The sequence below is a fragment of the Eubalaena glacialis genome, chromosome X (assembly GCF_028564815.1).
Source record: "Eubalaena glacialis isolate mEubGla1 chromosome X, mEubGla1.1.hap2.+ XY, whole genome shotgun sequence".
NCBI classification, from domain to species: Eukaryota; Metazoa; Chordata; class Mammalia; order Artiodactyla; family Balaenidae; genus Eubalaena; species Eubalaena glacialis.
In genome coordinates, this window is record NC_083736.1 from 122465180 (window position 1) to 122486254 (window position 21075).

At 43.3% G+C, this 21075-nt stretch overlaps 1 protein-coding gene and 1 pseudogene across 1 annotated transcript; one reads left to right on the plus strand and one right to left on the minus strand.

Annotated features, from left to right (window-relative positions):
• Nucleotides 1–11886: 11886 nt before the first annotated feature.
• Nucleotides 11887–12773, minus strand: LOC133081906 (CAAX box protein 1-like; the record flags this gene model as incomplete). The annotated part of the gene is made up of 1 exon (XM_061178223.1): nt 11887–12773. A coding segment is annotated over one exon (528 nt), but the record flags the coding sequence as incomplete, so codon positions are not given.
• A 3013-nt stretch (nt 12774–15786) lies between these two features.
• On the plus strand, nt 15787–19061 carry LOC133081907 (dolichyl pyrophosphate Man9GlcNAc2 alpha-1,3-glucosyltransferase-like; annotated as a pseudogene).
• The last annotated feature ends 2014 nt before the right edge of the window (nt 19062–21075 follow it).

The following is a 21075-nucleotide window of genomic DNA, read 5'->3' on the forward strand; positions in this document are numbered from 1 at the left end:
CCCTGCAGTCTTCTTCCTCCTGCCCGAATGGCTCTGTTAAGGATTGTTCCTTGGTCTACACTAGTTGTATCATCCCAAGTCCTTTTTCGTGATACAAATGTCTTGGGGAGAGGCAATATTGTGTAAGAATTAATCATGAACATCTTCTCAAGTTCCCATACTGATACAAAGGAATGGCATTTTTAAGGGAGAAGGGAGGTTTTTTTTCTCATAACTTTACAATCGCCCCCTTTGCAGTCGTCATTCTTAGTTTGTTTCCCTCACCACATTCTAGCAATCTCCTGAATACTCAACCAAGAAGCCTTACCTCAGAAGGGGAGAGAAATATAAAGATTGACAAAAGAGAAGATGACTATAAGAGGGACCAGAGAGAAATGCAATTAACCTTTTTTTGTTTGTACTTGGGGCCAATAATAACTTGAAACTTATAATTAAGATAACACACAAATTTTGTGACACTGAAATCCACAAATATTTAATATGGGAACAAAGTGACCTTTGGGTGGTTTAGTGTCCCAGGGGACACTCAGGTCTCAGGGAAATCCTTGTAGGATGTACTGGTGAAATACCTTATTCTTCCCTTAACGCCAGTGGCCTATGTGTACCCTATACACAAAGGCAGCCTTAGGGTGGAGATGGAGTAGGGAAGGGGATTCCAAATGTACCCTTTGTGAAAGTCTCTGATCTGTCTACCAGAAACTTGGAGGGAGCCAAAGGAGCAGGATGAGAGAGTGGGTACCAGGAATCCTGGGTGCACCAAAGCTTCCTCCAGTAGCCTTTGCAGGGATGCCCTGCTTGCATCTACAGATGTTGACATAACGCTTTGGCTTCCATCATGGAGGTACTGTGACTACTTCAGTTTATATCAAGCAGTTCTGAGCAGTAATGATTCTACAGTGAAACGTAGGACATCTAATGAGACCGGGTATGGAAAGGACAAAGATCAGTCAAAACACACACTCAGTGAAATAACATGAAAAAGTAAAATGAAAGCCCATCATGATGTCAGACTATTTAGTGGCGTGGGGAAACGGCATGCCTGAACAGGAAGGAATAAAAGCAGTCTACCAGTTAACACATAGTGAGGGCAATCAGGATCCCCATCTACCTTCCCACCGCAGCAGCTAGTCACAGACCACAGACTGAAAGTACCTGGACTTTGTGTTTATGTTTGTGTATGGAGGAAATCCCTGACATCATGATAAGGGAGGTCGTGGCCCAGAGAAGCCTGTCTGGCTGGATTCAGCGGCCGCTGGCCTGGACCACAGCTCCTAACCTTCCCAGTACTTTGCTCCTTTTGGTTCCCTTGGGGGTTGCACCACCATCCCCTCCTCACCTGCCCTCTTTAGCCCTCTGATGGCAGAGGCCCCGCCATCAGATGCCTCAAGTGCCCTGCTGATCCCATTTTCCTATCCCTGCTGTTGCTGTTTCTTTATGTCTTATGGCAACTAAGAGCATATTGTCACATGATCAGAGGGGGAACTTTTAGAATTTTAGAACCTTGTTGGACCTACGGATATAGTAAGCCTGAATTTGGGCCTTGAGCCAAAGACTGCGGCCGTACCTGTTGTGCAAGCTGAGTGGAGGACTGCATATTTGCATTCATTAGAAGCAAGCACATTCTTTGTAAGGTCCTTAGGCTAGAGTCCTAAGATGAATGTACAGATCAAAGTCCATATAACACTAACTATTTTGACCTGTCAAAATCTCACCCCAGAAAGATTTTCAAGTTACATTCTCACTAGTAGTGTGAGGGAATGTCTCTTTGCCCCTGTCATTATTAAATTTTAAATTTTCAATCAAGATACAATATGCCAACGATAAGTACTCTTTCCCTCAATAAAATGTTCTCTTTTGCCCTGCTTCACCTCTGTCACCAAAAAGATGAGGCTTTTAGAATATATATACTTTCTGCCTCTCCTCTCTTCTACCCTACCATAATCAAGACATTTGGAACCCTTCTATTTCCACTTCCACACCTCACTCTCATCCCCAAGTGATGAGGTTGGTGGAGACAGGTGACATCTGAAAGTATGAAAATAGTATAGCTAGGATTTTTATCATTTTTAGGTCTCTATAAGGAGCAATATTTAACTTGTAATATGAAAGCCTATCAATCAAATTTCAGATATTGGATGTTAAAAGACATTCTAGTGATGAAGACAATGGTGAAGTTGAATTGAGACCTTTTCAAAATCCAGGGAGGTCTACAACAATGAGGGGTTCCCATCTTCCCAAAAGAAGAAATACAAGTATGTTCAAGTAATGAGCTAGCAAAGTTGCCAAGTAGAATATTGAATAAAAAAGAAAGACTACCTGCCATGAGATGTTGAGAGAAAATAAAAGGATCGAACATCAAACAAAACTTCAGATATAACTACCCACAAATGTGGGTATAACCCACAGTTATATCCACCAAGAAATTTTAAGCAGAGGATTTAGTCTAAAGTGGTTCTGGGGACTTCCCTGGTGGTCCAGTGGCTAAGACTCCATGCTCCCAATGCAGGTGGCCCAGGTTCAATCCCTGGTCAGGGAACTAGATCCCGCAGGGTGCAACTAAGAGTTCGCATGCCGCAGCTAAAGATCCCACGTGCTGCAACTAAGACCTGGCACAGCCAAATAAATAAATAAATAAACATTTTTAAAAATAAAGTGGTTCTGGACTGGTCGTTTAGAAAATATAGGGTTAAAGGATATGAACATTCAAACTGACTTTCAACTTGGAGGCTTGTCTATAATCCTCCCAAGGGCTCCACTACTCCAGTTTGTTCTACCTTCATGGAATCACAGAGACAGCCTATCTTGGAAGCCAAAGTTGGGTAACATCTTGACTATACCCACCATTCTCAGCTCTTTTCTGTACTATCATTACTTGAATGGGACTATCACCTTGGCTGCATCCAGAGTCCTTCTCTCCTCAACCATCCAGTTATCTCCCAAATGAGTTGAATGGATATTCTGCCTGAACGTCCAGTTTTAACAGGTCACTAGATAGCTAAGTGCATTGAGTAGGACACTCCTGGGAAATCCTGGGACCTCAGACTGCCAGGGGTCATTTAAGTCCATTATTTGATGAATCGATATCCACACAATTTATGTAATCAAGGCCATAAAGGTGAGGAGAAAAGAACTTGCTGTGTAAGGCAGCCATAACATCAGGGCCAGCCTTGTCCACTCTGCCTAAAATAAAACATGTTAATATCGAATATTAAAAGTGATGAAGGGGACTTCCCTGGTAGTACAGTGGTTAAGGATCCGCCTGCGGGTTTGAGCCCTGGTCCGGGAAGAGCCCACATGCCGTGGAGCAACTAAGCCCGTGCGCCACAACTACTGAGCCTGCGCTCTAGAGCCCACGAGCCACTACTACTGAGCCCGCGTGCCACAACTACTGAAGCCCACGCACCTAGAGCCCGTGCTCTGCAACAAGAGAAGCCACTGTAATGAGCAGCCCGTGCACCACAACGAGGAGTAGCCCCCGCTCGCCGCAACTAGACGAAGCCCATGCACAGCAATGAAGACCCAGTGCAGCCAAAAATAAATAAATAAAATAAATAAATTTATTAAAGAAAAGTGATGAAGACTTATGTGTATTGAGTTCCTAATATGTACCAAGAAATGTTAGATGTGCCTCATTCACATGACCTTCTTTCATCATCGTCTTAGATGAGGTCCATGTTTCTGCCTTCTCCTTTGGAATGGCACAGATAGAGAAACAGGTATCTGCAAACAAAAGAATATACTCCAGGTATTTTAAGCAGGTATATTTAAGCACTTAGTGCAAGTAACTGTAAGAAGGGCTGGAGGGGCAGGCTCTAGCTATCATTTTATTTTTCATGGTATTACGAGTATTAAAACTAATGCCCATTGAAGCAAATGCTGTTAATGCTCTGTTTTTATCCCTCTAGAACTCTCGACCATTTTCATGCACCTCAGCTCCCCTGTGCTTTTGCTCACAATAGCCAGAATCTGTGGCTCTTTCTCACAGGACTGCCTACAGGCTACCAGAACCCCCTTTGTTTGTAAGCATGAAGAGCCGGTATCTCATAATTTAAGCCATAGCTAATGATTGATGGATATGTAGGTATAAATACCTCAGCTCTCTTGCTCCTGATTAGGAGAACTCTGAGTTGTGACCTACATTGCCTCCAGAGTTCTCCTATTGGATTGTGCCAAAGTGATCCTCTATGAGACTTTGGTTGATAACAAAATATTGCTTGGCTCTCTTCCCTTCCCCCCAAGTCCACTTCCCCACTCTCCTGTCTGTATATTTTTTGGACCACTTCTTGATATATATGACTTTTACATGAGTCCTTGGTCAAAGTCAGCTTATAGGGAACCTAATCTAAAGGCACTGCCAAGTTGTTTTCCAAAATATTTCTTAATTTACGCTCTTACCTTCAATGTATGTGTTCCCATTTCCTCACTAGTACTTGGTATTGTCAGAGTCTAAGTTTTTGTCAATTATATTGTTCTAATTTCCTTGTATTGGTTAACTTTCTATATTGTTAAATATGCATGTTAACTTTTCAGAGCAACCACTAAAAGTATGGAAATAGAGAATATAACTTCTTAACTAGTTGAAGAAAGTAATTAAAGAATGCAAGGAACTTGGAACCTTTTAATTACAAATAATCACCTCCCAGGGTAAATACTCTTCATACTGTCATTACTTTAGCTTCATTCGTTTTTGTTTTTTTTTATTTTAAAATTAAATATTTGTCCTATTGTTTGTTTAGATTTAGCCACATACTTATCCTTTTTTTTTTTCACCTGGCCAACAATTTATAAGGCTATGATTAATTGTAAGAAACACCCTTATATTAGAAATATTAAAATGTGAAAAATTTGAGTCATAGTGTTGAAAACAATATTATTCCATGGTCTTTTAGCTTCCATTTTTTACTGTTAATAAATCAGCTGTCAGTCTAATTTTGTGTTTCTTCTTTGGTTGTTTTAAAGATCTTCTCTTTGTATTTGATGTCCTGCAGCTTCTCTACTATTTAATCTAAAAATGCATTACTTTTCTTTTTCTTTTGTTATATTTAAGAAATGAGATATAAATTACATCCAGTAAAGGATAAAAATATTAAGCATAGGTCTAGATGAACTTTTACATATGTATACATCAGTGTAACCACCACCCAGATCAATGTATAGAATATTTCCAGCATTCAAAAAGGTGCTTTCATGCTCCCTTTCAGGCAGTAGTGTAAAGACTCTTCTGACCTCTGTCACCATGGATAAATTTTACCCGTTTCTGAACTCCTCATAAATAAAATCATATCGTAGGCACTCTGTGTGTCTGTGAGATTCATCTATGTTGTGTTTCAAGTTTCATACTTATTTATCAAAGTGTAGGCTGATGGGTCTGCGGTGAAATCTCATTGTGTTTTTACTTTGCATCTCTATTATTACTAATGATATTGAGTACTTCTTCATATGTTTACTGGCCACTTTGCTATCCTCTTTTATAAAATGCCCATTCAAAAATTTCACCCATTTTTAAAATTTGGTTTATCTATCTTCTTATTGCCTGGTGGCAGTTCTTTATATATTCTTGATGTTAATGTCCTCCAGCCAAAGACCACGAGGAACACATCTGTAATTGAACAAATTGGGTTTGTTATTCATTGCAGCAAAGGAGAACACAAATCCTGGAGAACCATGGGGCATCTCAGTAAGCGGGTGTTAGAAAAGACTTTGTAAGGTATTTGGGCTTTGGTTGGGTAATTTGGGGAGGGTTTAAGGAAGTGAAGCTTTGCTCTGGATTGGATGCTGTCATAAAGTGGGGGAAATTGTGTGATTGGGTGTCTTAATAAATATTATCTATAGGGCGGGCAGACTTATAAGTAATGCCTTTTTGTGTCCTGTTTCAGAAATCTTTGCCAAACCTAATGTCATAAAGATATTCTCCTTTATTTTCCTCTAAAACTTTAATTGTTTTAGCTTTCAAATTTAAGTCTATAATCTATACTGAATTAATTTTTATGTATGCTGGGAGGTAGGGGCCAATGTTCATTTTTTTCATTGTGGGTATCTAATTGACCCAATAACATTTATTTAAAAGACCATTCTTTCCCCTACTGAACTGAGATGGTGTCTTTGTCATAAATCAGGTGACCATATATGTGTGAATTTCTTTCTGGATTGTTTATTGTATTCCATTTGTTTATCTGTCTATCCTTGCACTAATACCACATGCTCTATTTTTTTTTTAACAATATGCCTTGATGTCCCATACTGTAAGTCATTCAGCTTTGTACTTCTTCGTCAATAGTGACTTGGCTATTCTAGATTCTTTGCCTTTTCATATAAATTTTAGAGTCACTTATCAATTTTTCTTATGGTTAATAATTTTTATATCCTGTTTAAGAATAACCCAAGATCATGAAGATATCCTCCTGTATTTTCTTCTAAAGCCTGCTTGATTTTGATTGGAATTGCATTGAATCTAAAAATAAATTTGGGGAGAATATATATTGTAACAATTTTAAGTCTTTCAATTCATTAACATCTTATAGCCTTCCATTTATTTTATTTAATTTAGCTCAGTCATATTTTGGATTTTCCAGTGTTGAAGTATTGCAAATATTTCATTCTCGGGCATTGGATAATTTATAACACTATCATAAATGGCATTATTTTTGTTAAATACTGTTCTCACTAGTTCATTGTTAGTAAACAGGAATACAGTTAATTTTTTATAACAGCTTTATTGAGATATAATCCACACTCTATAATATCACTTATTTTATTTAAAGATTTATTTATTTATTCATTTTATATTTTATTTTTGCTGCGTTGGGTCTTCGTTGCTGTGCGCGGGCTTTCTCTAGTTGTGGCGAGCGGGGGCTGCTCTTCACTGTGGCGCACTGGCCTCTCACTGCGGTGGCTTCTCTTGTTGCGGAGCACGGGCTCTAGGTGCATAGGTTTCAGTAGTTGTGGCACGTGGGCTCAGTAGTTGTGGCTCACAGGCTCTAGAGCACAGGCTCAGTATTTGTGGAGCACGGGCTTAGTCGCTCCGCGGCATGTGGGATCTTCCCGGACCAGGACTTGAACCCCTGTCCCCTGCATTGGCAGGCGGATTCTTAACCACTGCGCCGCCAGGGAAGTCCAATATCACTATTTTAAATTACTATACAAGTGAGTAGTTTTTACTGTATTCACAGAGTTGTACAACCATTACCACTACCGAATTTTAGAATATTTCCATCACCCCAGAAAGAATCCCTGTGCCTCCCCATTATTCCCTCTCCCAAGCTGCAGCAACCACTAATCAACTAACTCTCTGCATCTATATATTTGCCTATTCTGAACATTTCATATGAATAGAATCATACAATATGTGGTCTTTTGTGCTAGCTTCTTTCACTTAAGCCCTATGTTTTCTAGGTTCATCCATGTTGTAGCATGTATCAGTCCTTCATTCCTTTTTATGGTTGAATAATATTCCATTATACGGATATACCTTATTTGGTTATTCATTCATCACTTGCTGAACTTTTGAGTTGTCTCCACTTTTGAGCAATTATGAATAGTGCTATTATAAATATTCATGTACAAGTTTTTGTGAGGATGTATATTTTCAATTCTCTCGAGTACATACCTAGGAGTGGAATTGCTTGTTCCGTTGTATGGTAACTCTATGCTTAACTTTCTGAGGAACTGCCAGACTGTTTTCCACAGTAGCTGCACCATTTTACTAGCAATATATGAGGACTAATTTCTCCACACTCTCACCAATGCTTGTTATTGTCTGTTTTTAATTGTTATACATCATTCATGTATTCAGCAAAATTACTAACTTTATTATTTCTAATTGTTTGTAGATTTGTTGGGATGCTCTATGTCCACAGTCAGATCTTCAAATAATGGCTTTTATTTCCTTTACAATCTTAATACCCTTTATTTCCTTTTATTGGCTAGTTATGCTGGCTAAGACCTCCAAGACATTGTGAACAAAAATGGTGAGAGTGGATAATTCTGTCTAGTTTGTGACCTCGGAGGAAAGCATTTGATATTTAACCATTAAATATTATCTTAGTTGTAGTTTTTTTCTAGATATACTTTATAATTTTAATGAACTTACTGTCAAATAATTCTGAAAAAATTATATATGCATAGTGTTGTATATGTATATATACATATGTACATAATGATGCATATGATTCAGAAAATACACATTGTACATATTTTACAGGTAGATACATAGATAGGGAAAGAGAGAAATAGCAAATGGGATAAAGAGACATGGGAGTTACTTGAACTATTCTTGAAACTTTTCTGAAATTTAAAATGACTATCTACATTTTTAAAAGAGGACAAAAGGAAATGTATATACGTGTGTGTATGCATTTTCCTACTGATGATGCTTACGTTGTTTCCAATTTTCAGGGACTGCAAACGGGCTGCTGCATACGGTCCAATAGTTTATTCACTTCTGAAGTGCTTGCCAGACTGTGCACACGTGAGACTGCTTTCACCACAAGGGGGCACCTTTTATTAATGCAGGCAAAGGTGTTATACAGCTTAGAAGAGGTCCTAAGCGTACGCACATTCTTTTAAAAAAGCTGTGGTCAACATCCTTATTGGAATTGCTTGTTTGTATGTCAAATTTTATAGGTCATTGCCACTTTCATCTCCAACTTTGTTGTACACTGTCAAAAGCAGTATATGAGAATTCTCATTTCCCCATATCCCTTCAACACTTGATATTGTCATTATTTTTTACTATTACCAGTATAATAGTTTTGAAATAGAATACCATTTTTGTTCTATTTAAAATCTCTCTGATTACTAATGTGATTGTGCATCTCTTTCCATGTTCCTCACTTGGAATGAATTGTTCACATATCTCCTGGATATCTTCCATCTGTCCTTCTATAACGACTCTCCTCCACCCTACTCTGTGCCCAGGAGGCTGACCTTTATGGGCTGCATGAATGGCTCCCTTGCCTTCTGGATTCTGGTTGAGTTTGGCCAATGGGAAGGCTCCATCTCAACCAGATTGAAAGGTGGCTGTGGCTGAGTTCCTCGACCAAAGGCCACAAATTCTGTCCAGGGATTCTCTTCTATAGCCACTGTGTTCCAGTAACCATTCCCTGCCCTTCATGTTTGGGGGGAGGTAATGGTTCCTCACTATTGATAGCCTCAGGGTATTTCAAAATCCCTTGTTGGTGTCAGTATTAGTCAGCTATTGCTACAATAATGCTGTATAAGAAATCTCCCCAAAACTTATGACAGTCGCCTGTTCTTCTTGCTCATGTGCTATGGACTGTTTGGGGCTATTCTGCTTCAGGATGCAGTTAGGGTGGGCTTGGCTCTGGGATGCAAATTGCATTCAGATCTGCGCCACGTGAATTACCGTGTAGCCCAAACACTAGGATCAGCAGCTACCTGGGGCAAGCTCTTCTCAAGGCGATCACAGGAGTGCAAGGAGACTAGCAAAACCGCACAAGCATGTTGAAACCCTCTAGGTACTTCATGTCTGCTCATATCTCACTGATAAAAGCAAATGTAGGACCAAGCCTAGATTCAGAGGAACAGGTGTGTACACTCCATCCCAAAGGTGGCGGGGGGGGGGTGGGGGAGTGAGCGGTGAATATTTGCACAACAGTTATCCAATGTGTTACAATTTCTTTTCACCACACCGAAACCCTTCTACACAGTCTCTTCATTTAATTCTCCCTCGTTACTGCATTTGCGTGTAGCATCTGTTTCTTGTCGGAACGCTGATTAAGACTATATCATTCTCACAAATTTCTATAGATTTTCCAGTTTTCAGGGACACACGTTAAGCCCCCCATTTTAGTGCCGCTTTTTTTCTTTCCTTTTTTGTGAAGGACCCCACAAAAGTCCCTACTCCATCTATGGCATCAACCCTTTCCCACCTCTTGTGACCCATACTAACAACCTAGTTTGTATATTTCTATATTTTTCTTCATACCTAGCTAATCTTGTGTGTGTGTGTGTGTGTGTGTGTGTATTCATATGTAAACCTTTTGGGGTTAATGTCTATTTAACAAAAAGGGGGGCACATTATGCAGTTTTCTGCATATTGTATTTCAAAACCTTGCAACAATCTCTCCAAATCAGCTGGCATAAATTTATCTTATTCTTTTTAAGTGCTGAATTATGTTCCATTGTGTTGATTCTATTCCCCCCTTGATGAGTGAAGTGGATGATGTAATGCACTGCCCAGATCCCACCTTTAGCATTGAGGCACTCATTCCCCCAGCTTTTAGGAGTACAGGCTGCTTAGAGTCACAGCTGAATCACCCTCTAGGAATTGCTATGGGTTGGAGGGAGCTGCCCTGCCCAGGGGTACACTACTTCCTCCAGGTAAGACCACATCCAATGACTAGTCAGTGTGGAGGCACAAAGGCCTGGACTCGTCTCCTCCATTCATAATTTTTCTGAATGGCCATCCTAGCTTTAGATATCCCTGTAGGATCAGCTGAGGCCTCTTTTGCAACTGCATAGCTCTTCAAATTCTCCCTTTACTCAAACCTGCTTCCCTCACTCTCTTATAAGTGTTTATGAGATCTGTTTCTGGGAGAGCTTACAAGTGTAATATTTGGTTCTAGAAGTGGTCCTAAGATGCAGATTATGAAATAGGATTTTGGAGCACAATAACCTGCCAGCTGGCTAGAAATGGGGACTACATCACTGGTGGTAAGTGACATACTGATAACCCCTGTGATGTGGTCATGGTGCAATTGTCAAAACTTTCGCCAGTGGTAAATTGAGATTGGACACCACTGGAAGGAAATTTCATGGAAGGTGAAATATCTCCGGAGTTTGAGTGGTCCTGAGTAAGTAGTAATTATAAAGATTGTGAAAACGGATGATTGTTACACAAGGCTATTGATGAACTGCAGAAAGACAATGAAAGGCTAAGGATGATTAAACACCAATTTAGCATAAAGTCGAAAGCCAAAGGATCTAGAGGCAGAAGGCAGAGAAGTCGAAGGACTGGCCTGTGAGCTTCAGCCCTCTTTGTCCTGCAGTCATGGTCCATTTTTGCTTTCTACCACATATTAAGCCAACCCATGCATGAACTAAGCTCAGCATTTTCCCACCTCTTTCATGTATTCTGGAAAAATAACCCAATTAAAAAAGAGGCAGGGTTGATTCCATGGCCTTTTAACATCACACCACAGTACTGCCCTATAAGCCCATCTGAGGATCATCTGACTATCAGGATATTTAACTTTCCCAGCCATAGATGAAGTAGCAGAGGCTTTTTTCAGCACTCATGATTTAACAGGTTGGCATGAAGAGACACGGTGAGGAGCAACATGTTTTGCTTCTCTGCCCATTGAAGAAAGTTATCATTTTATTGTCCTGCAGGCTCTCAACCTGCTTTCTACCTAGATTAACAAGAGCAGTTCTGCACTCCCTTCTCCTCCACTTAACAATCAAGGCTGCATAAATGTAAATGCTTTTTCTGAACCACCTGTCATTGTGCTGGTTCTCAGAGTAATGGATTAAATAAAACTTTGACAGGTGTTCACCAACAAATGTGCAGGATTCATGATTTGTAGAAATTAGGTATTGTGCTTTCAAGCGGCTGTTTGGAAGCAAGGAACTCTTTCCCCAAAGCCTCCTAGCTAATTTCTCCTTAACATCGCCTTGGCCAAAATCAGATCGAGATCCACTTCCGAAGGGGCACGGAACTGACTGGTTTGGAAGAGTCAGCGTCCGGGACTGAATGATCACCAGTGGGGTCTCCATCAGCAGGACCACCACAGGGCGATCTTTTCTGTTGGATAAAGCGAGACTCAACATCAGCCACAGCATGGCAGGGGACATACCTTCTGAGCAAGTCATGAACCCCACTTACTGGACCAGGGAGGGAGAGGTGCCATATTCATTGAGACTCAATTTCTTTTTGAACAGCGTCTGACATTTATTGAAAATAAGGAAAAGACGTTTGTCCAGGTAGTGTAGAAGAGCTGGGCAGAGTGCAGGGGTTACTGTGTGGAACAAAAGGCACACATCAGAGAGACAGCTGCACATTCAGAAGAGAAGTGGATGCCGGGCGAAACGAACAGGTCCACAGGAGACAATGAGTGACTCGATTTGGCTGCCAGGCACCCCTGGGACCTGGCGGCCACCTGGCAGGAGCAGAAGATGTCTCTGGGAGGAGGGAGGGACTGAGTCCCGCCGAAGGTGAAAGGCTGGCCGGCCCCTCCAGGGCGGTGGCGAGCTGTTGGAAGCATTGTCCAGAGGCTGTGGCCAGCTCAGACACCTCCCGGGCGAGTCCAGACCGCTGAAGGCTGCAGGCTGTAGGCGGGATGCGGTGGATGGCGGTGGCGGTGGCGGTGGCGGTGGCGGCGGCAGCGGCAGCGCAGGTCTCTGGGCACCTGCATGCGGGCCTGGGAGTCTGGCAGAGGGCGGGCGGTTGGCAGCGGCCGGGCTGAGGGTGGTCTGTCCGGTGTGTAACAGGAGCCCGGCTTGCAGCTGGAGCGCACGACCGAGTCCAAGTGTGCAGGGGAGGGGCCGGGCTGGCCCGAGAGGGAGAGGGCGGCGGCCGCTCCAGAGCCAGGCCGCTCCCGGCGGCAGCAGCGGGAACCTGGAGCGCTATTCCTGGAACAAAGGCAAGCACTACGCGGGAGGGGACACGAGCGCGGGGGAGATCGCGGCGACCCGAAGGTGAGGGACGGGGGAGGCGCGGCGGGAGGACGCCGCCTGTGGCGATCTGGGCGGCGGCGACTGGCGCGGCGGACCCTCCCCCGAGCACCCGCCCCCAGGCCCGAGGGGCTCCCGGCCTAGAAGTCCTCGTCCTCTACCCAGCCAAAGACCCGCTTCATCTCGGCCAGGAAGCCCCGGTAATCGTTGAGGAGGGGGCTCTGCTTCCTGATGTAGGGGATCACCCACTGCAGGGCGGGCCCGGTCAGGCGGGTGATGAGGAACGTCACCTTCAGGGCATCGTTGGTGAACAGGGTCTCGTCCACTAGCATGTAGGCGCCCGTCTGCACGATAAACTCCGGGAGCCGGTCGGTGTCGCCGTCAAACGTCTCGGGGAAGGGGATCGGGTTTCTCCACCGACGCGTCTGGGGCCGAATGGGCAGGGCCAGGAGGGCCTTGATCAGCTGCACTCGGCCGTCCATCGCGCCTCGCTCGCTTCGCTGGTCTCCCCAGGGCTTAGCAGAGGTCTGCGAGGAGGCGTGGCGGGAAGTGCGTGTGTGCGGAGGTGGATCCGAGCCCGGGGTGGGCGGGGCCATGGGCGGTACCTGGCGCTGCGCGGCTCCGCCCACAGAGCCTGACGGTTGCTAGTGCGCAGGCGGGACGCTGGGGCCGAGTTGGGCGGGGCGGGAGTAGGGGAAAGAGGCGGGGCTAGCGCCCGCTCCTGGAGGGTCAGAATCTGAGGGGCGGGGCCGAGGTTTCCTGAGGCGGGATGCGGGAGTGTTAAGTGGTGTAGGCTCCGCCCACGAGGCGGTGGTCTGCAGTGCGCAGGCGCAACACGGGGGGGACGCTAAGTTCGGAGAGGACCAGGGCCCCGCCCCGTGAAGGGGAAAGGGGCGTGGCCAAAGGGCGCTCGAATGGGCGGGGCGTAATCGAAGGGGCGGGGCCTAGGTTTCCCAAGGCGGGCCGCAGGCCAGGGGCGGAGACGAGGGGAGGGGCCCAGGACTTCTCGCTCTACAGGACTAGGGCTGAGTCTCAGCACGTGGAGAACAGAGTTCCTCTTCTTGGAATTGAGGAGTCCTTCCTTTCACCCCTTCCGCCCCTCAGCTCTAGCGTATCCTTTGCCGACCCTCGGACCCGGACACCACTTGGGTGCAGTTCTGTGAAGACGTTTTCCTACTTATCTTTGCATCTCTCAGTTGGAGATGTATTGCACCGCTGGTTGTAGGTGTGGTTGCCTTGCACCATAATAGGAAAGGCCCAAATATTGGTCAACATAATTCAGAGCAGCATAGTCAGAGAATAATGCACCATGACCAGTTAATGTAAAGAGGGTTAAATGATAAGAAATCTCTTAATTTGGTATATTAAGAGACCAAAAGAAGATTATCAGTATAGAAAACGAAAGACAAAAGTAAGAGGTGTTGGATGCTTTCCAAATATGACGTTATACATTTCCATACGTGAGAATAAGGGAAAGAAATAACTAAGACATTAACCAGTTGAAGGAGGGAAAACTAACCATTACAGGTTATATCTGAATTCATTTGTGTGGCTGAGTACAAAATTAATATATATTCTTTACAGGCTTTCATATAATTCAGAAAGTAATCAGTTAAAATAGACAATACTCTTAATGACTCAATTCAGAAAAGCAACTAAAAAAAAATACTGCCTAGGAATATACTTGAAAAATCGTAAAAGTCACTTAAAGAACATTTTGAAATGCTAACGAGGGGATATAAAGGAATACTCAGGCAAACACAAATGCATACCCAGGTCTGAAATAGGATGGCACAACATCTTAAAGATCTTAATTTTCCCTGTGTGAGGAGATAGAGGGGGTGTGGACTTAGGTGCTGCCCCATACCAACAAGGTGACAGCAAATTTGTCTCCACCTGCTTGAGTTGCAACAGTGCTTGGTGATCCGATGACCTTCAAGTGCAAAATATCTCTTGTGGGCCCGGCTAATACAGAATTATTCACAAGTAAAAAAAATTCAAAATATGTGAGACACTAGTTCTGTGACATTGGACATCAAGCAACCAGGGTAATAGTCCCTACGCATGAAAAAACACTTAAAGTGAACTGTAGTATTGCCTCAGCTTACAGTCAGGAGCAAACATCCAACTTGCCTGTTTGTTTATGAGTGTGTGTTGGTTTGTTTGTTTACACTTGCTAATCCCAAATGGAAAGCAGATGTGAAAAGTCCTCCAAGACTCCCAAAGTTTTCTCTTGGTTTTTGCCCTGTAGGTCCTACCTTTCTGTTGAGGTAACACCTCCCTTCCCATTATGTCTCTTTCCCCAAACCTAGGCCCCCTCCATCCAGAGCAGGCACCTCTTATTGCCACTGAGTCCCTCTGGGGGTGTTAGGGTGGGAGGTTGAACCAGCCCCACGTTCTCCCTGGTCTGTGGATGGTGATAGCTCAGAGAACCTCCAACAGCTGAGGGAAGACACCGCACGCTTGGCTGGACAGCCAGTGGACCCAGGCATCCAAGCCACATCTGAATTGTGACAAAAATTCATTACTGGATTTCCATCACATGCTTGGGAAGGCCATCCGTTGCCACCTGTGGCTATGCTAGGCTGAAATGGAGTCTAGTTGGTAATAATACCCCAAATGTCACTGAACTTCTGCTCATCTAACTCCTCAGTCCCTTACAAGCTGCTCACCACCCAGAACAGCATTTCTGAGAATCTCTGAAGAGAGGAATACACACTGAAACAGAACAGGACCCTATGGTCCTTCCCTCCCCACTGCCCCCCATGTCTTCCACCTGCCTTTTATCTGTAGAAAAGCTTTAGTCAAAGAATAAGTTTAATCAGAGAAGTCAGAAAATTTAGAAGCAAAGGAAAACAGTCAAACAGGACAAAATAATAATAACTCAGTCATTAAGCGAAGTTAGTTCCTCCTTAAGGGCTATAGATAATATTCTGAGCCATATCCTGTGAGCTGTCTTATAGATACTGAAACCCACACCAGGTGGAAGAAGTTAACTACAGGATGACCAGGCTGTAGCCATGACAGAAGCTGCCACAATTTCGAGAACTGGCCTCAAAGAAATGGGAACAAACCGACGCTGGAACTGAAGACTAACTGTACTTGAAACAATCAAGATGTCACTGATCAGACCACCATATGACCAATTTCAAGATGACGGTCAGAGCTGACTGTGCTGTTTCTGCATGTAGCCCCCTCCCTCTGTCTATACACCCCTGAAACTCTTGCCCACTGACTGTCAGTGGCGGGGAGTCGAGTCGGCCTTTGGACAGGAGTTCTCCTCTGCCACCCGCCTTGGCTGCCAGCCTCCGAAGTAAAGCAAACTTTCCTTTCCACCAGCCTTGCCTCTTTATTGGCTTCAGAGCAGCGAGCAGTCAGACCCCACTTTCGATAACAACACTATGGGGACGGTATACTGGTTGGGATGAGGGTGAGCAGAGCTGGGTGGGAGTAGCTCACACCCTAATGGGAGACTCATTCCTTAACACAGAGCTTAATAATAGGGATATTAAAAAGTTCCAGGTGCTATGGAAGATCAGGGGAGCTTCTTTGACCTCTGCATGCTGAGGAACCCCTCAGGCAGGATGTGACACGTTGCAGCTTGGGGCCCTTTAGACTGGATGACATGAACTGAGTTGCTGACACCTGCAGCCCAAGGTTTTCATAAAATCCCAGGGAAAGACCCGTTCCCACCCACCCAGTGGGCACATCTTCAGTCAGAACAGACCACAGAGGTCTTGCTGTCTTTTTCTCTAGAAGATTTTAAGGTCTGCAATGCAAACATTTCTTAGGCAGCTGAAAAGTCATCTCACAATTCTCTGGGACTGGGGTTCCTGAAACCAATTTTCAACTAAAAATGCTAATTGGTACGATGTTTAATACATGATCAGCCTGAGAGAGGAAATGTAATTCCAGTTTATTGAAAATTTCACACAAACAGTGGGTAGAGTATTGCAGACAATGTCAAAAAGATTCTGACCTTGGCTTATGTATTTTGATTCTGGCTCCTCAAAGCCAGGTCTCACCTCTACACCCACTAGACTGCTTTCTACAACCACCCATGACTCTCCGCATTAGGGTTTTTTTCCTCACCCTTGGCGCATGCTGGACATGACCCAAAGCCAGCCGGAAGTGCGAGAGATTTATTACCCCTGGAAGTAGCTTCATTAAATAATAGTTGGGGTTTTGGTGGCTACATACGCCAGCTTCCTTGTCCCATACTTGAGATGGATTTGAGGTGCATTCTACACAGTCTCCCATAGTCCCCCCTCTCTGAATAAGCTCGTTACCCACAGTTCTCACCTCCTAGATCATCCCCCTTAATTGGCTGCCTTCCTTCTAAGGCCCGTTTCCCCACGCCCATACCACGGCTCCCTGGGATTCCCTCTCAAGTAAGCTATTTATATTCACGGGTCTGTCTCAGGGTCTGCTTCCTGGAAATGCACACACAGACACCTCATGTATTAAAAATGCATTTAACTCACCCTGACACTCGATTGTTTGGCTGGAAGTAGAATTCTAGGCTCCAAGTTATTTTCCACCAATATTTGAAAGATATACTCTATACCATTACTTTTCTCTTGGGCGTTACTGCTTGCCTCATTATCTCCCTTGTTCTTTTTCTCTGTTGATGAAGTATATCAGGAATATGAAAATGTATGCAATGTATGGGAAACAGTATAAGGAATGTCTGTATATTCACCTCCCAGCTAAGGAAATAAAACTTCAAACACAGTGACTACATTTGTCCCTCATGTAAACACTATCCTGAATTTGGGCTTTGCCATTCTCATGTCTGTGGAAGTCTTACGGAGAACAAGCAGGAGTCAAAACCCAATAATTTTGAAGCGTCCAGGTTGGTGGGCACGTGGAGATGCAGGGAGAGTGGTGCGCCTAGCGAGGACGTGGAAGCTCTGTGTCCTTTCCTCATACCTGGCACTATGCATCTCTTCCATCTGGCTGTTCCTGCGCTCTATCCTTTTATAATAAACCGGTCATCTAGCACTGGAAAACCTCCTATGTTTGGTGGTTATGAAGCAGAGAGACACTGGAAAGAAATTACTTATAATTTACCAAACAAGGGAATTTTAACAGCAGTGATAAAAATGTAACAGTATTGGGGATTTGATTATTCACCTCTTAAGCTTATTGTTGTCTTTTAGATGCATATATGGCAGAGTTTATAAATCCAGACTAGATTGCTCTCTATATATCACGTCGATAGGAGATAAACTCTTGATGCGTACAACTGTGTTAATTGCTGATTGGCTGATTGACATACCTGAAGTGGTTTTGTACTGTTGTTGTTTAAAAGAAATCTCAAGTAAGAAAAAGATTGCTAATGCATTATGCATATCGCTGTGCCCAGGCCTCATTCTAATCAACTATGGACATTTTCAGTATAATTCTGTGAGTCTTGGCTTTGCTTTGTGTGGTATTCTTGGAGTATCTTGTGACTGGAATGTGCTAGGGTCACTGTCATTTTGCTTAGCTATAAATTATAAACAGTTGAAAATTTACCACCCCTTACCTTTTTTTTTTTTTTTTAACCTGGAAAGTGTTTTTTAAAAAGGCCTCAAAGGAAAGGGATTTGGTTTGTTAATTAAGCTAGCTTGTACTGTTGTGGCTTCCTTCGTTCTCTGCTGGCTGTCATCCTTTACAGAAAGGGAACAAACCCTGCAAGTTCTGAGAAGACTCTTTCCAGGTGATCGTGGATTACTTGAGGATAAAGGAGCCCAGATCTGGTGCGGCTTCAGTGTCTTTCCGAACATTAAGGATATTCTGCCACATCACATCCACATAATATCAGCTTTTGTTTTACATTTTTCAGCCTGCTTCCTGTATGTAAAATGAACACTTCAGCCCTCTCCCAAAGGATTCAAATTCACTCTAGTTGGCTGTGCACTATCATTCTCTTAGTTTTCTTTTCAAGTACATGGAAAGTCCATTTTCTCGGTATCATTACAAGTCTGCCTGGTGTTAAGTGAGCTTCCTTTCATGTCTGCTTGGTTTTTACTTGTGTCAACATTTAGAAAGCTACCTCTTCTATTGAAGGATGAACTCCTGATGCCCACAGTTGTGACAATAATGGCATTTTTTATAGCTTGTGCAACTTCCTTTTCAATATTTGAAAAGACTTCTGAAGAAGAACTGCAGTTGAAGTCCTTTTCCATTTCTGTTAGGAAATATCTTCCATGTTTTACATTTCTTCCCGGAATTATGCAACGTTTGTTTCTTATCTCAACAATCACTATGGTCCTTGTGACACTGACGACTGTCCCACTGGATCCTCCTCAGACATTACCGGACTTCTTTTCTGTATTGGTGTGTTTGTCTCCTGATTGAACTTCCTGCTGTTCTTGGTATACTTTAACATTACAGTCACGTGGGATTCCAAAAATGGAAGAAATCAGAAGAAAATCAACTAGCTATATCCCCAAACAGATGTGAAAATGTTAACAGTACTAAAAGGTTTGGTGAACTTTTTACTATGAACGAATGAAATTATCATTTTGAGAATCATGGAATTATTGGAAAAGAAATGGTGAAAAGTCATTGCTGTCTACACAAAATAAATATATATGGAGACCAAAGCCCAATGGAGGCTTTTATTTTCTAACTATTGAGTGGCCAAGACATATTGTAGTTTCACAAAGCAGAGAGATTAATCTGTGTTCTATTTCCAAGAATGCTGACATACATGAACGCAATTAAATGAATTTTCCTGAATCTAAATCTAAGTGGTTTCGAAGTTCATTGCAGCTCTATTTACAGTAGCCAGGACATGGAAGCAACCTAAGTGTCCTTCGACAGATGAATGGATAAAGAAGATGTGGCACATATATACAATGGAATGTTACTCAGCCATAAAAAGAAAGGAAATTGAGTTATTTGTAGTGAGGCGGATGGACCTAGAGTCTGTCATACAGAGTGAAGTAAGTCAGAAAGAGAAAAACAAATACCGTATGCTAACACATATATATGGAATCCAGAAAAAAAAATGTTTCTGAAGAACCTAGGGGCAGGACAGGAATAAGGACGCAGACATAGAGAATGGACTTGAGGACACGGGGAGGGGGAAGGGTAAGCTGGAACGAAGTGAGAGAGTGGCATTGACATATATACACTACCAAATGTAAAATAGATAGCTAGTGGGAAGCACGCATAGCACAGGGAGATCAGCTCCGTGTTTTGTGACCACCTAGAGGGGTGGGATAGGGAGGGTGGGAGGGAGACGCAAGAGGGAGGAGGTATGGGGATATATGTATATGTATAGCCGATTCACTTTGTTATACAGTAGAAACTAACACACCATTGTAAAGCAATTATACTCCAATAAAGATGTTAAAAATAAATAAATCAATCTAAGTGGTTTGAGTGAAGGATCTTTTTTTTTTTTTTTTGGATGCATTGGGTCTTCATTGCTGCGTGCGGGCCTTCATTGCTGCGTGCGGGCTTTCTCTAGTTCGGTGCGGGGGACTACTCATTGCGGTGGTTTCTTTTGTTGCGAAGCACGGGCTCTAGGCACGCAGGCTTCAGTAGTTGTGGCACACGGGCTTAGTTGCACTGCGGCATGTGGGATCTTCCCGGACCAGGGATCGAACCCGTGTCCCCTGCATTAGCAGGCAGATTCTCAACCACTGCACCACCAGGGCAGCCCTGATTGAAGGATTTTTAATTTCTCATGATCATTAGTTCTAAACTTCCAGGGTCATTCTGTTTAAGTTAAATGGCCTTATTCCATGCTTCTGTTCTTTTTTTGTTATGACATGGTTCAAGGTTACCACTGCCATAAGCATTGATTCATGCCATGCTTCACGTTAACTTGGCTCTGTTAATTCTGTATCGCTCTAATTAGCTGAGGCCCATCTTTACTACAGTATTCAATTGGTAAAATAATGTATTATATTCATGTTGTTGTTTCTTATGTAAAGATGTGTTTTCTTTAGTCTCTGTGATAAAAATAAAACAGTCATTTTCCCATTAAAAAAAACAATAATTTTGTTCTCTAACCCTTCCCAATGCCTCAGCCAACTCCATTCTACTGGGTTCTTCCTTCTCTGGTCCCCCTCATCGATCCCAGGGTCAGCCTCATGACTTTTTTGATCACTATCAGGTCTTTGGTGACCTTAGTATTCCACATGATCAGTGTTCAGTAGTTCGTATGTCCTGTTCAAGGTAATAATCACAACTCTAACCTTCTTTCAGTGTCAAAGCCTCTCCCTTCCCCCAGTTGAGGCCTGGCCCAGGCTTCAGCCTGCAGCTGGAAAGGGGAGCAAGGTGTGGTATGATGCTTCCACTGGGAATCAGCCAGCATTTGCTTCCCTCCCCTTTTGCAACCGCTTGTCCCCCAGGGTCTGTTGAGTACAGGGAGGAACAAGAGGTCAGGGTCACAACCAATCTCCCTATCTGGATGGAGTTTAGCAGCTGTTTAAATCTGAC